This window comes from Hylobates moloch, unplaced genomic scaffold (genome assembly GCF_009828535.3).
Source record: "Hylobates moloch isolate HMO894 unplaced genomic scaffold, HMol_V3 SCAFFOLD_4, whole genome shotgun sequence".
NCBI classification, from domain to species: domain Eukaryota; kingdom Metazoa; phylum Chordata; class Mammalia; order Primates; family Hylobatidae; genus Hylobates; species Hylobates moloch.
Genome location: NW_026652279.1, coordinates 109,787,730 through 109,802,859, shown reverse-complemented (window position 1 = coordinate 109,802,859; position 15,130 = coordinate 109,787,730). Strand labels below are relative to the sequence as shown.

Here is a 15,130-nt window from a genome sequence, read left to right as displayed (position 1 = left end):
TTTTTTTTTTTTAGAGACAAGATCTTGTTCTATTGCTCAGGCTGGAGTGCAGTGGTACAATCATGGCTCACTGCAGGCTTGAATTTCTGGGCTCAAGCAATCCTCCCACCTCAGCCTCCCAAGTAGCTAGGAGTACAGGTGTGCACCACCATAGCTGCTAACTTTTTAACCTCTACCTCCAGGGTTCATGCTATTCTTCTGCCTCACCCTCCTGAGTAGCTGGGATTATAGGCACTTGCCACCACGCCTGACTAATGTTTTTGTGTTTTTAGTAGAGACAGAGTTTCACCATGTTGACCAGGCTGTTCTCAAACTCCTGACCTCAGGTGATCCACCCACCTCGGCCTCCCAAAGTGCTGGGATTACAGGTGTCAGCCACCATGCCCAGTCTAAAAAATGTTAGAGTTCTAATCAAATGTTCTCTCTCATAGGTGATCACTAACCAAATAAATTAGAGAATTTCTTTTGAGGAATATGGACAGAGATTGAGATTGAGATTGAGGGAGAAAGAGAAATACCCTATCAAGAGCAATAGAAGCAGAGGCAGAGTGGCTCTGTGACTAGAAAGATTCCTGTGATGGGCACGTGAACATGTAGGCTGGTCCCAATAACTGCACCTCAATGACCTTTCAGGCTCCATGAGTCCTGATTGCTATGTGACAATGTATTCTAGCTTCCTGTGCAGCTTTACAATAACCTCAGTATCTGAGGTCACTTATCTCTGTTCCTCTTCTGGCAAAAGAACCTAATAAAATACATTCTCAAACAGTTTCACAAGGTTGATTCAACAACTGTTTATTAGCATGTCCTACTGTCATTTTCTCATTCACTTTCATAATTTCGCACTCTGCTGTTAATTCATCAACTGCATCTCTATCCTGACCAGTTTCCTGAGGTACCAGTTCCAACTTCTGGGCCCCACTGGTCCCTCCAAAAAAAAAACAAAAAAACAAAAAAAAACCTTCCCAAACAAATTTATGATTTCTTCCTTTCTTTTCTTCCCATGCCCTCCCTGGCACAAATCTGACCTTCCTCTTTGTTTGCTGTCTCAGCAAATGACATAACCTACTCCTAGTGACCTGGGCTAGGGGCCTTGGACTGATCTTTGCCACATGCATCTTTATCAGTCAGCATCTGTGGGTGCATTTGTCTCCTTCTTTCTCCGTACAATGGCTTTCAAGGCTATATATGACCTGACCCTCCTCTACTCCTTCTCCTCCCACCACTCCCCATCCCTGCCTTGCTCACTCTGCTCCCAACCACACTGACCTCCTTGCATTCCTTGAACAGGCCAGATACAATCCTGCCCCCGGGTCTTTATATTTGCTACTCCCTTTGTCTTTTTTTTTTTTTTTTAGAGATGGGGTTTCGCTCTTGTTGCCCAGGCTGCCATGCAATGGTGTGATCTCTGCTCACCGCAACCTCTGCCTCCTGGGTTCAAGCGATTCTCCTGCCTCAGCCTTCTGAGTAGCTGGGATTATAGGCCCTTGCTAATTTTGTATTTTTAGTAGAGACGGGGTTTCTCCATATTAGTCAGGCTGGTCTCGAACTCCTGACCTTGGGTGATCCTCCCGTCTCGGCCTCCCAAAGTACTGGGATTACAGGTGTGAGCCACTGCGCCCAGCCTGTTCCCTTTGTCTAGAATGTTTTTCTTGAACTCAATTTCTCACCTTCTTCACATCTTCACTCAAATATCCTTGCAGCACCTTACCTCATCACCTCTTTAAACTCTAAGAACCTGACAACAGACTCCCCTTAACTCCTTCCACTGTTTTATTTTTCTCCATATGTGTCTAACATGCTATATTTGCTGCTACTTTTTATGTATTGTTTCCCTCTCTCCTTATCTTGCAACCCCACACTGTAGCATGTGTGCACCATGAGGGCAGGAATTTTCATCCCTATGGCTCACAATAGTGCCCAAACATAGTAAACATTCAATAAATAAGTGTTTAATTAATTAACTGCTCTACCTCCTGCCTGATGCCATTCTTGGAGTTTCACTGCAGTGCTGTGTGGTGGGTACATGTTTCTGGTCCACATGGAAAAATTACAAGTCTGTCCATTTGGAACTGTCATCTGGAATGGCGTGAGCTTTTCCTAATAAGCTCTATGTCTGGGTGGCCACTGTGGACTTAGATTTGGCATAGTGTTCCCAGCTAAAGCAACCCTTCTTTGACCTTCCCTCAAAAGGCAGTATCCTGTGCCTTCTGGAGAACTGGAATACCATCTGGCTCCTTCAGGAATTCGGTGGAGGTTGAATTCTCCATGTCTCTGTGATCTTTTTCTTTTAGTTTTCTACTAGTACTGAAGCTTTTGTCCCTCCCTCTTTTCTAAGAAGTAAATATCAGCTTAGGATGATTTGTTTCTGCCTAAAAGCCATGCTATACCTTGCTTTTTAAAAAAGCTTGTGAAAAGATTTCACTCTGTCTCCAGGCTAAGATCAAGGCACGACTCGGCTCACTGCAACTCCCCTCTGGTTCAATGATTCTCTGCCTCACTCCGATAATGGCATTACAGGCATGTCCACTTGCCAACAATTGTATTTTCATAGAAAATGGTTTCTCATGTTCTCAGGCTGGTCTCGAATCTGACTTCCGGAATACCTGCCTCACCCTCCAAATCTAGGATTACAGGCTTGAGCAGCCACCACCATCCTAAAAAAGCATTTTCTTATTATAAAAACAACACATGCATGTTTCATAAAAATCTTTTAAATAACGGCAAAAAATAATCATTATTCATATTTTGTTATGTGTCTTTCTGTTAATATTTTCCATATAAATATATATTTCCTGCCTTTTTAAAATAAAAATCATTATAGAACAATACTTCAGTATAAATATAAAACTATTCATACACATAATTCTTAATAAATAAGTTTTTAATCTAATTTAGGCTTTTTTTTTTCCTTTTTTAAATCATTTGCCGACATTTGGACACATTTCCAATTTCTTGCACTAAACTAAAATTGAGATTAACTTCCTTGTGCATGCGGTTTTTCTGAATCTGGAATCATTGTCTTAGACTGGAGCTCCAGAGAGGAATTATTGGATCAAAGACTGAATGATTATAAAGCTCTTGATATCTATAACCTAACTTCTTTTCAAAGGTGTTTTCCTTAAGCTCCTTTGGATGCAAAGAATCATTCAGGTTACCTCAGTCATTGGGAGGTTTGTAGGAATGACAATTGTAGAAATATTTAGGGCAGGAATCTAAGCCATGAAACCAGGCCTCATAGTAACTGCAAAGAACAAATAAGAACTCACTGAGCCACACAGGGTGCAACTGAAGGTTGTTCAGGATGCAGGGGAGCTCTGGGGACCAGCTACCTTGTCCATCAGCAGTCACAGCTCAAGAAGCTCTGCTCCAGAAATCAGCCATTCACAGCTGGCCTTTTTCATCTTCTGCTCCCATTACCAACTCTTCAATTCCCATCCATATTTTTAGTTCATTTTCCCCACATAAGAAATCGGACTGGCTTAGCTAACAGTCATCATGCCTATTTAGGCTGAATTTTCCTTCTGGCTACCTCATTGGTCACTTGCACACATTATATTTGGCTGTCTTTGGTAAAGTACCTACCTCTGTCTTAGTCCTTTGTGGGGTTAATGGGAGCAGAACATGTCCCCCACTTTGTTGAATTTATGGTAATCTGTTTATAATTATTCAAAATATTTAACCCTGATGGCACAAGCACTGGAGGATCAGTCCCAACCAATGTGCCATTATGGAGCAACTCTGCCAGATGGGTGGATGAGAGCCTAGCAAGCATGGTAATCAGTTTGTCCAATACCAGTTTACACGCCCATCAAAAAGGTAAGAGATCGTAGCAGCACTGTTCACAATAGCCAAAAGGCAGAACAACCCGAATGTTCATCAACAGATTAATGGATATAAAAATTGTGGTATATACATACAGTAGAGTACTATTCCATTATAATAAGGAATGAAGTTCTGATCCATGCTACAATTTAGATGAATCCTCTTGAATACATTATGCCAAGTGAAAGAAGCCAGATGCAAAAGACTGCATATTGTATGATTCCACTTACATAAAAGGCCAAGAATAGGTAAATCCAGACAGAAAGCAGATTGGTGGTTGCCAGAGACTGAGGATAGGGGAGGTTGGGGAGTGTGTTAGTTCATTCTCACATTGCTACAAAGAAATTCCTAGGCCAGGCTTGGTGGCTCAAGCCTATAATCCCAGCACTTTGGGAGGCTGAGGCAGGCAGATCGCTTGAGTACAGGAGTTTGAGACCAGCGTGGGCAACATGGCAAAACCCCATCTCTACAAAAAAAATTACAAAAATTAGCTGGGCATGGTGGTGTGCACCTGTAGTCCCAGCTACTCTGGAGACTGAGGTGGGAGAATCGCCTGAGCCCAGTGGCAGAGGTTGCTGTGAGCCTTGATTGCACTGCTGCACTCCAGCCTGGGCGACAGGGCAAGACGTTGTTTCAATAAATAAATAAATAAAAGAAATTCCTAAGACAAGGTAATTTATAAAGAAAAGAGGTTTAATTGGCTCAGGGTTCTGTAAGCTGTACAGGAAGCATGGCAGCATCTGTTTCTGGGGGGGCCTCAGGGAGCTGTTATTCATGGTGAAAGGCAAAGGGGGAGCAGGCGTCTTACATGGCAGGAGTAAGAGCAAGAGAGAGTGTGGGGAGGTGCTACACACTTTTAACAACCAGAGCCTGCAAGAACTCACTCACTATGACGAGAACAGCACCAAGTGGATGGTGTTAAACCATTCCTGATAAACAACCACCATGATTCAATCACCTCCCACCAGGCCCCACTTTCAGCACTGGAGATTATGATTGAACATAAGATTTGGGCAGGGACACAGATCCAAACCATATCAGAGAGCAACAGCTTAATGAGTACTAGGTTTCCTTTCGGCGTGATGGAAATATTTGGAACTAGATAGAGGTGATGGCTGATCGTTGCTCATTATTGTGAATGTACTTAATTGTCTACTTTCCAATGGTTAATTTTATATTATGCAAAATTTACCTCAACTAAAAGATATGAAAATGTAGAAGGTTGCTTTCCACCAGTGACAAGTGAACAGTGGCCTTCTTTTTAATTTTTTTTTTTTTTTTTTTTTGCCTGTTTTACAGGCCAAATTAGTGTCTGTTTGTTCTAAGGTCTGTTTATTTTATTATCAGTAATGTTTATTCACTTGCCCAACAAATGTTTTAATAAGGGTCTTCCAGGTGTCAGATGCAGTGCTAGGTGCAGTGAACAGCAGCCACTGCCCTGGTGGAGTGTAGGAGGCCTTCCCTCCCCACTTCTCCCGCAGTGAATTGGAATGATCCCTGTGCAAAGCGCCATGAAGGAGCTGTACGGGTGCTTTACTAATGTGGAACGAGGATTCCGGACTGCTTTGGAAAGCCTCCCTGACAAAGTGGGCTTTTAGATGAGATCTGAGGTGTGAGGAGGAGTTGGTTAGGTCAGAGGAGGTGGAGTGATGAGTGAAGACAAAGGATAGGGCAGTGGGGGAGGGTACATCAGTATTTAAAGGCCCTGACAGGAGAAGAAGCCTTAAAGAAGTTTAATCTTTGCCTTATAAGCACTGGGAGGTCAGTGAAGGGTCTTAAAGGTGTGTGCATTTGAGATATAATTAGATTCATCTTTTAAAATGATCCCACTGTGTAGAGAATGCAATGAGGGAGACGTAGAGGGAGTCCAGGAAGGCCATTTAAAGGGTGTTGTGCTAGTCTTTTATTTTTTCTTTTTTCTTTTCTTTTTTTTTTTTTTTTTTTTTGAGATGAAGTCTCACTCTATTACCCAGGCTGGAGTGCAATGGCGCCATCTTGGCTCACTGCAACCTCTGCCTTCCAGGTTCAAGTGATTCTCCTTCCTCAGCCTCCTGAGTAGCTGGGATTACAGGCATGCACCACCACGCCCGGCTAATTTTTGTATTTCTAGTAGAGATGAGGTTTCACCATGTTGGCCAGGCTGATCTCGAACTCCTGACCTCGCAATCTGCCTGCCTCAGCCTCCCAAAGTGCTGGGATTAGAGGCGTGAGCCACCATGCCCGGCCTGTCTTTTTTTTTTTTTTAATTGACACAAATTTTTTAATTGACACAAATTTAATTGACATAAATATATATATTTATGTCACAATAGTATATATTTATGGTGTGAAACATGTTTTGAAATATGTATACATTGTGAAATGGCTAAATCAGGCTAAATGGCATTGTGCATTGCCTCTCTTATCAGTTTTTTAGTGGCAAGAACATTGAAAATCTATGCCCTTAGCAATTTTTCAAGAATACAGTATTGTTTTTAACTATACTCGCCATGTTGAACAATAAATCACTTGAGCTTATTCCTCCTGTGTAACTGAAATTCTGTATAGTTTGGCTGATATCTCCTCAATTCCTCCCCCTCTCTCAGCCCCTGGTAACCACCATTCTACTCTCTGCTGCTATGAGTTTGACTTTTTTAGATTCCACATATAAATGAGATCATGTGGTATTTGTTTTCTGTGCCTGGCTTATTTCACTTAATATGGTGTCTTCCGGGTTTATCTATGTTGTCACAAATGGTAGGATTTCATTCTTTTTATGGCTGAATGGTATTCCATTGTGTGTGTGTGTGTGTGTGTGTATTTTTTTTTTCTTGATCCATTCATCTGTTGATGGACACTTGTAATGTTTCTGTATCTTTGCTACTGTGAATAGTGCTGTAATAAACATGGAAATGCAGATATCTCTTCCACATACTGATTTCATTTCCCTTGGATATATACCCCAGAAGTAGGATTGAGGATCACATGCTACTTTTATTTTTTAATTTCTTGAAAAACCTCCATACAATTTTCCATAATGTCTGTATTAATTTACATTTCCACCATCAGTTCATAAGGATTCACTTTTCTCCATACCCTTGTCAATGCTTGTTGTATCTTTGTCTTTTTGGTAATTGCCATCCTAATGGGTGTGAGATGATATCTCATTGCTGTTTCAATGTGCATTTCCCTGATGATCAGTCACATTGGGCATTTTTTTTCACACACCCGTTGGCTATTTATATGTCTTCTCTTTTTCTTTCTTTTTGAAACAGAGTGTTGCTCTATTGCCCAGGCTGGAGTGCAGTGGCAATTCTACTTCACTGCAGCCTCGAACTCCTGCACTCAAGCTATATTCCTGCCTCAGCCTCCCAAAGTATTAGGATTACAGGCATGAGTGTCTGTGTGTCTTCTTTCAAAAATGTTTGTTTAGGTTCTTTGCCCATTTTGTGCTAGTCTTGAAGAGAGAAAATGGTGGCTTAGACTAGGGTGAGAACAATGGAAGGATACTTAGAAGGCAAAATTGACAACACTTTGCAGTATGTTGAATTTGTGTGGAGCAGATGATGGAAGCTAATGGTGACTTCTAAGCTTAATACTTTTATGTTTTTAGAATTTCTTATTCATGTCCGTAGCTCATTATCAGTTAGATAGTTTTAATGTTTTCCTTTTATTTTCTGTAAATGGGGGTATTCAAGATAATAAATCCCAGTGTTTGTTTGCCTTTATTTCTTTTGAAGTGGGGATGTTTTAAATTTCTCACATAATTAAATATTGTCATTGGTATTATCCAGTTTTTCTTAAGCTGTTACATTAAATTCACTCAGATAATTTTCACAGTTTTTTTGATAGAGAGCAGATTATATGAATACTGCAGAAATGAATAGGCATGAATTTTAATCTGATGACTAATGAGCAACTGAACAGCGTTTCAAAAAGATGCCAAAAAGGTGTCTGGAAATACCCCCCTCCATGAGTGTGGCCAAAGTGAAGAACAATATATTAAAATCTAGCCGGGCACGATGGCTCACGCCTGTAATTCCAGCACTTTGGGAGGCCTTGGTCTTTAGGATCACCTAAAGTCAGGAGTTTGAGACCAGCCTGGCCAACATGATGGAACCCCATCTCTACCAAAACATACAAAAATTAGCCTCAGCCTCGGGAGGCTGAGGCAGGAGAATCGCTTGAACCTGGGAGGCAGAGGTTGCAGTAAGCCGAGATCTTGCCACTGGACTCCAGCCTGGGTGACAGAACAAGACTCTGTTTCTAAAGGGAAAAATATATATATATATGTGTATATATACACATATATATACACATATATATGTGTATATATATATACATATATTTTTTTTTATTTAACTTCTGAATAGTGAATATACATCTCTTGTATGGGGCTATAGAGTGAACAATCTCATTCCCACCTCAGTGCATTCCACTCAATGTCCCCTCCCTACAATCACTTGTATTCATTTCCAGAACTTATTTATGTAAAAATAAACAAACGTTAATATTTCTATTCTTCCTTCTTTATTTTTAAAATGAAAGGTAGCATGCTGTACACATTGTTCTAAGCTTTGTTTTTCTTCATTGGGCAATATATCTTGTAGCCCTTTCCATATCAGAATATAGACTGTGTCCTCATTTTTCAGAGCTGTACATTATTCCATTATGCAGGATGTACCATGATCTGTTTAACCAGATCCCCACTGAATTCAACCTTTTTCTGTTACAGTTTTGCAGTGACTAACCTTGTACACATGCCATTTCATAACTGTACAAGAACAACTCTAAGATAAATTCCCCCAGTTGAAATTTTTCTGAGACATTTGGATAATTACAAATACTAATCCAGGTTGTATACCTGAACAATTATAATTTTGTGAGCCTTCATTAAGAAAAATAATACAAGAGTGAGAAATTTCATCATGCTGTGTAGGGACTAACAATGGACACCCAGAAGGACATTCAAACCCCAAAGCAGCAGCCAATGGCATGTAACTGTAGAGAATGTCACACAGAAAATGACATGAAGTCCAGCAATCCAGTCAAATGTGGAGAATGTGGTTACAGAATAATATATAAGAAAATGACTGAAAGATTGGTGGGTTTTGATGCTCGATGAAACCTGGAAATTCGGAGAACATTTTCATTTGTACTTGGATTTGCCATTAATGTTTCTCATTGTATAGCTTTCAATTTAACGTTCTTATCTTTATGATTACAACAATATACACATGAATTCATTTTATTTTATTTTAAAAACCATATTGTATTTAGGCCTCTATTAACACTTTGTATAACAAGTATTTTTCTTCTATTACATGATTTACAACTTAATATTACTGAATATATAACCTGACACACAATGAAGGTTAAAATTGCTTCCCAAAACATACTTTTAATTCACCTAGAATCCTCGTTAAAATGAGGGGAAGTGGGGAAGGGCATCCAGAGGGGAGGTCTTCCTTAAAAATGCAGCTTTCTAGGGCCTTCTGAAGTTCTGATTAAGTAAGTTCCTTGGAAACAAACAAACAAAAAGAATACAAATTATCAAATCTAAAGTAGGTACAAAACCAAATAACTAATGTAAACAATAAAATGAAATCACAATAAATTACTAATTTTAAAAAGCTAACAAATACCGTAACTATCACAGAACCTTGAAAAATAACATAATATTTTTACTAATTAACTCTGACACACATTTATAAAGCTTTTTTCTCTATCTTTTTTTGCTGTACAGACTTGGATTACCTCCTTATGGGACCACAGTTTTGTAACATCATTTTAAAGACAGAAAGCAGAAAGAGAATTCAGTCTTCTCTTTAGCATGGTTGATTGAAATTCTTTTTTTTATTATTGACAGCTATGATGCATTAAGCATTCAGTTTCACACAGACATGCTTGCTATGTCTAGTGCTGCTATAGGTTTGTATCCTACAACTCGGAAATTCTGAGAAACTCTATTTCATGTGATTCCCATTTTTAAAAAAAGACTATGAATATATGATGAGTTCTTTAATTGCTGCATCATCAGGTACATCCCTGATAGGCTAAAACACCCATTTTGACCAGGCATCTGTAATAATGAAACATTCTGCTTGTTATTTTACATGGCTAGTATTAAAATAATTTTCCACAGACTGGCTTCTGGCTCCACATATTTCAAGCCTTGTTTCTTTTCTACTACCTACATAATTCTGGTATCAAGCATTATAAGATATGCTTATGTTTCAATATGACCTCTGGTTCTGCATCTTCTAGTTAGAGTGGCAGGTGGTTAGCACAGTGGGTGGTAGGAGTATTTCTGGAAACCATTCCTACACCAGGACACTTAGCCATAACGTGGCTATACATGCGGAGATTGCATAAGACATAAATTCATCCTAATAAACCCAAACCTTAATGAATCTCCAGGTCAATTTCCCTTTAGCTAGATCCCAAAAGTTCCTGATGCCGCTCCATTGCCACACTTCACAAAGGAAAGTATGATGGAGGAGATGTCCAAGTAGAAAGAGAGCAGTGGTCTTAACCAATTGTGACTAAAATCCCTTACTTTGCAAAGATTCCAAAAACATATAATATATTGAAAAATCATTAGGGCTTCTCCCAGAGCCTCGAAAAGGGGTTGTGCAAGTGAGGGTCCCTGAAGCTTATGCTTTGTTAGTTTCAGGATAAATCATCCTTTGGCTGTGTGGATTTGTAATTTTGAGAGACACTGCTGAATTGTCCTCCATAGAGATTGTACCAATTTACCCTCCCACTCATAATGCAGTCTTCCCTTCCCGAGGTCTTGACTACAGAGCATGTATGAAATTTGTAGATTTTTGGCAATCTGATGCATAGGGCACAACAACTTAGTATAATTATATCCTGTGTTTCTCTAATTATGACTTTAGTTGAGCATCTGCTTTTAGGTTTAAGAGCCTTACCTGCCTCCTTTTCTGTGAACTCTCAATTCATTTTCTCTGCCCTTTTTCTATTGTTTATCATTCCTTTTCTTATTGATTGCTAGGAACACTTCATATATTGGTAGATTGTTATTTTATCTTGATATGGATGGCAAACCTTTTATATTTGTTTGTTGTTAATCTTTTAATTGCTCTTATTATGTGAGTATGTTTTGTTGTTCTTTGCTTTTACTAAAGATTTTAATTATTCTATTAACTTTACTAACTTTATCATTTTCCTTTGTAAGCTCCTGATTTTTAGAAATAGTAGAAAGCCCTTCCCCACTTTAAGATGATAAATAAATTCTTCCATATCTAGTATAAAAATTATTTAATTTTTTGTATTTGAATCTTTGGTCTATGTGGTATGGAAAGTTTTTAAAAGTTGATGTGAAGATGCTAGGGTCTTCAGAAGATGGAATTCTGGATACTAATCAAAGGAAGAGAACTGTTCCTAAAACTTACCTTAGAAAAGCCGTACTTCTAATTAAAGCTTAAATGTTAATATACTTTCTTTATTGAGCTAGTATTTATTGGATACCCGTTATGTGCTGAATCATTACATTTCCCTATGTTGAAAAATACAACACTGGGAATGAAAGAGTTCCAAATAAAGACGAGTCTATTATCAAAAATAGAAATGATAAATAAATGTAGCTGGAAATAAAAATTCTTCATGTTTCCCAGACATCTTAATATTTATAGCACTACAGATAGTTCTGTTCTTTTTTCACAGTTGGTGCCACATGCTTCCTGTGGGGGAACTCATCCTTCTGTGGAGACAAGCAACCTTTCTTTGTAGTGCAGGTACTTTTTTTCCAAGTAAAGATCAAATGCTCCTCTCAGCTGGAAACACCTACTCTCCATGTAGTTTCAAAGGGTTTCTCACTCTTGCATTCCAGACATGTCCAAACTAAACCCTGGTCAGAAAAAGACCTAGCACTGATATCCAACACAACTTATCTTTCACTCTGGAATTAGATCAGAAAAATATGCTTAATGGGGAGCTGCAGGACAAAGGATACAAAATAGAAGATATGAAGGATGAACAAATCTAAAGATGGAATGTACAACATGAGAACTGTATTTAATAATTTTTGCTAAAAAAGTAGATTTTAGGTACTCTTGTCGCACACACAAAAAAACTATAACTGAGATGATGGATGGGTTAATTTGCTAACTATACTAACCTTTTCACTCTCTATATGTATATCAAGACATTATGTAAACCTTAAATATATACAATAAAAATTTATATGCTTATTAGTTATGTACAATTACAATTTAATAAGTATGTAACAATTTTACATTAATACTTATTCAAAATTCATCATTAACAAAGGTAGTCTTTATTCTTCTGTGGTGTTAAAGACGAATCCCAATCAGTCTTTTGGTTCTTCCTTTGGTATGCTCTTTAAGCAAATTTAGGGAACTACAACCGACTTATTGCTGAGGAAAAGTGCCATCTCTGAAGCATAATCAGAAACAATGAACTAAAGTAATATGAAAATTGAAAGGTGCCTTTGAGATTGCTTGGTGCAACCCTTTCATTTTAAAGATAAGGAAGCAGAGGCCCAGACAACTTTGAGCTTAATGACACGTTACCGATATTTATCTGAAGTTATCACGCCATGAATAAAAGAGCTACTCAGCCCTCTTTATTAATTTTATTTGATTACTTCATGTAGTTAGTATGTTAGTTTTGCTTATTCTTAAAAAAATGTGTAAGTGTAAAAAAGTAGGGGAAAAATCACCCCAAATCTCTCTGCCTAGGTATATTCACTGTTAAAAGGCAGCAGGACCATCACAAAGATTTGTTGTCAGTCAGTACCAGATAGAACCCCATCAGCTCTACCACTGACTGGCTGTGTGATCATGGTCTAGTTACTTAAACTTTCTGAGCTTCAGTTTCTTTATATGTAAAAGAGAGATGACAATATTCATCTCATTGTGAAGATTAAAGTATATCACACAGGTAAAGCATTCAGGTCAGTGATTGGCACTGTTGTATTTAATTCATGTTAGCAATTATTGGTATTACAGTTGTGATAATACGCTATAAATTTTTGTATCATGCTTTTTTCACTTATTATATATATTTTCCCAGGTTACCAATGAATCTTTATTAATGTACATTTTTATGTCATGAACATCCTTTTTTTTAATTTGAGATGGAGTCTCACTCTGTCGCCCAGGCTGGAGTGCAGTCAGTCATACAATCTCAGCTCACTGCAATCTCCGTCTCCTGGGTTCAAGCGATTCCTCTGCCTCAGCCTCCCGAATAGCTGGGACTACAGGCGCCTGCTATCACACCCGGCTAATTTTTTTATTTTCTGGTAGAGACGGGGTTTCACCATGTTGACCAGGCTGGTCTCAAAAACTCCTGACCTCAGGTGATCTGCCCTCCTCGACCTCCCAAAGTGCTGGTGTTACAGGCATGAGCCACTGCGCCTGGCCCATGGACATCTTTATAGAGCAAAAAAAGATTATTTTCTACTCTAAACCCAAGGTTACATATACCCTTTCCCCAATAAGCTGAATCAGCAGCTCTCAACAAAGGAAAAAGGAAACAAGGGTTAATTCAGAAGAACTATTTTGAAATAAACAGCTGGATTTACAAGGGTGTGCATGAACATGCTTTGATGCATCCATTTAGAGAGTAAAGGATATAGAATAATTGATGGCTATCCTGGCAGATCAAAGCATCTCAAGAACATTGCAGGCTGTGGAGTTAAACCGTTTGCACTTTTCCTGCATTGAGTGTGTGTATTTTGTGAGCATACTAATAATTTGTCCTTACACAGGACCTTTCATCTAGGGAGGAGCTGAAAGCCCTTTGAAGATGTTAATAAGAAAGAGAACTGCTAATTAAGATTGCTTAAAAATAAAAACTCTTTTTCCAGTATGTTTACTTGATTGCTGGGAAGGTTCTGACTCAAAGAGATTTGCTGTCACAAGTGAGTTGTTTCATATGTTTTCTTTCAAAATCATACTGTTAGATTCCATGTACTGATAAAATGGCTTTCTCTAGACAGTCACACCAGATGTAACAATACTAATTCAACAATTTATGGCATGCTTGATTTGGAGATCAGATATTTACCCAGAACATTTTGGGACAGAGCAAGGAGCGGTGCCATGTTGAATATTTGTAATGAGTTTTAAGATTATCAGACAAAGCTGTAGACTAAACTCAGCGAAACAAGTTTAGAAGAAGACAAAGTAAGAGCTGAGCACAGTGGTGTGTGCCTGTCATCTCACAGGAGGCTGAGGCGGGGATCGCTTGAGCCCAGGAGTTTGAGACTAGCCTGGGCAACATAGTGAGACCTCCATCTCAAAAAAAAGAAGAAAGAAGGACAAATCATTCCCAGATCTTTATGAAATTTTTTTTAGAGGAAATTCAATAGCAAAAATTGTAGAGTTCCTTGCCTCAGTGCATGGTGAACAGGATGACTTTGTTAAGAGTACAAGCTTCCACCTCAACTGCCCCACGTCAAACAGACTAAAGCAAATCCCTACAGAGATGAAGTCAGTTCAGTGAAATCTTCCCTAATCCCAACTGTCAGAATTGGTAGCACCTTCCTTTCTACTCCCTGGACAGATATGTTATAATTAATCCAACTATTTAGTATGTAAATCATTTTTCTTCCATCATATATATATATATATATATATATATATATTTGAGACTGGTCTCGTTCTGTTGCCCAGGCTGGAGTGCAGTGGCTCAATCTCGGCTCACTGCAACCTCTGTCTCCTGGGTTCAAGTGATTCTCCTGCCTCAGCCTCCCAAGTAGCTGGGATTACAGGCATGTGTCACAACGCCCAGCTAATTTTTGTATTTTTAGTAGAGACAGGGTTTTGTCATGTTGGCCAGGCTGGTGTCAAACTCCTGATCAAGTGATCTGCCTGCCTTGGCCTCCCAAAGTGCTGGGATTACAGGCATTAGCCACCGCGCCCTGCCATGTCATTTTTTTTATAGTTCTCCCACACAAAAGAGTAAACTCCAAGATGGCAGGGAATATATTTTATTCATCCTAATATCCTGTAGAGGGCTTAGCATAATGTCTGATCCTTAACACAACACACCCATTAATAACCACATCTTTTAATTAAGAATTTTATTATAGCATTCTTGTAATAGAAAAAGAAACTGGGACTAGCACCAATGTTCATCAGTAGGGCACTGGCTTAATAAAGTTATGGACCATCCATACAATGGAATATTGTGTCACTATAAGAAAGAATGGATCTGACTTGGAAAAGTCAGCTTCATTAAATTGAAATGAAGTTTCATTTCAATTAAATGAAAAACTTACACAAAAGAATATATATAATATATATCATATAACATGTTATATGATATATATTAT

The 15,130-nt window shown here is 38.6% G+C and overlaps 2 protein-coding genes across 3 annotated transcripts in view; both read left to right on the top strand.

The window, feature by feature from the left end:
* Positions 1–15,130, top strand: part of MED4 (mediator complex subunit 4) — a 153,638-nt gene that overhangs the window by 82,532 nt on the left and 55,976 nt on the right. Inside the window, exon 3 of one of the 2 annotated variants that reach the window (XM_032150854.2) lies at positions 11,494–11,564. The exons of the other annotated variant lie outside the window; for it this stretch is intronic. Within the exon in view, the coding sequence (XP_032006745.1) occupies positions 11,504–11,564 (61 nt within the window). The 5' untranslated portion in view covers positions 11,494–11,503. The remainder of the gene's footprint in view (positions 1–11,493; positions 11,565–15,130) is intronic. 2 annotated transcript variants of the gene reach the window in all.
* Positions 8,753–8,929, top strand: LOC116467257 (DNA-directed RNA polymerases I, II, and III subunit RPABC4-like). The gene has a single exon (XM_032755137.1). It carries the CDS (start codon positions 8,753–8,755, stop codon positions 8,927–8,929), a length of 177 nt encoding a protein of 58 aa, XP_032611028.1.

Bases quoted from the DNA above. Each gene is read 5' to 3' on its own strand.
- LOC116467257 (XM_032755137.1), top strand. From the start codon at position 8,753: ATGGACACCCAGAAGGACATTCAAACCCCAAAGCAGCAGCCAATGGCA.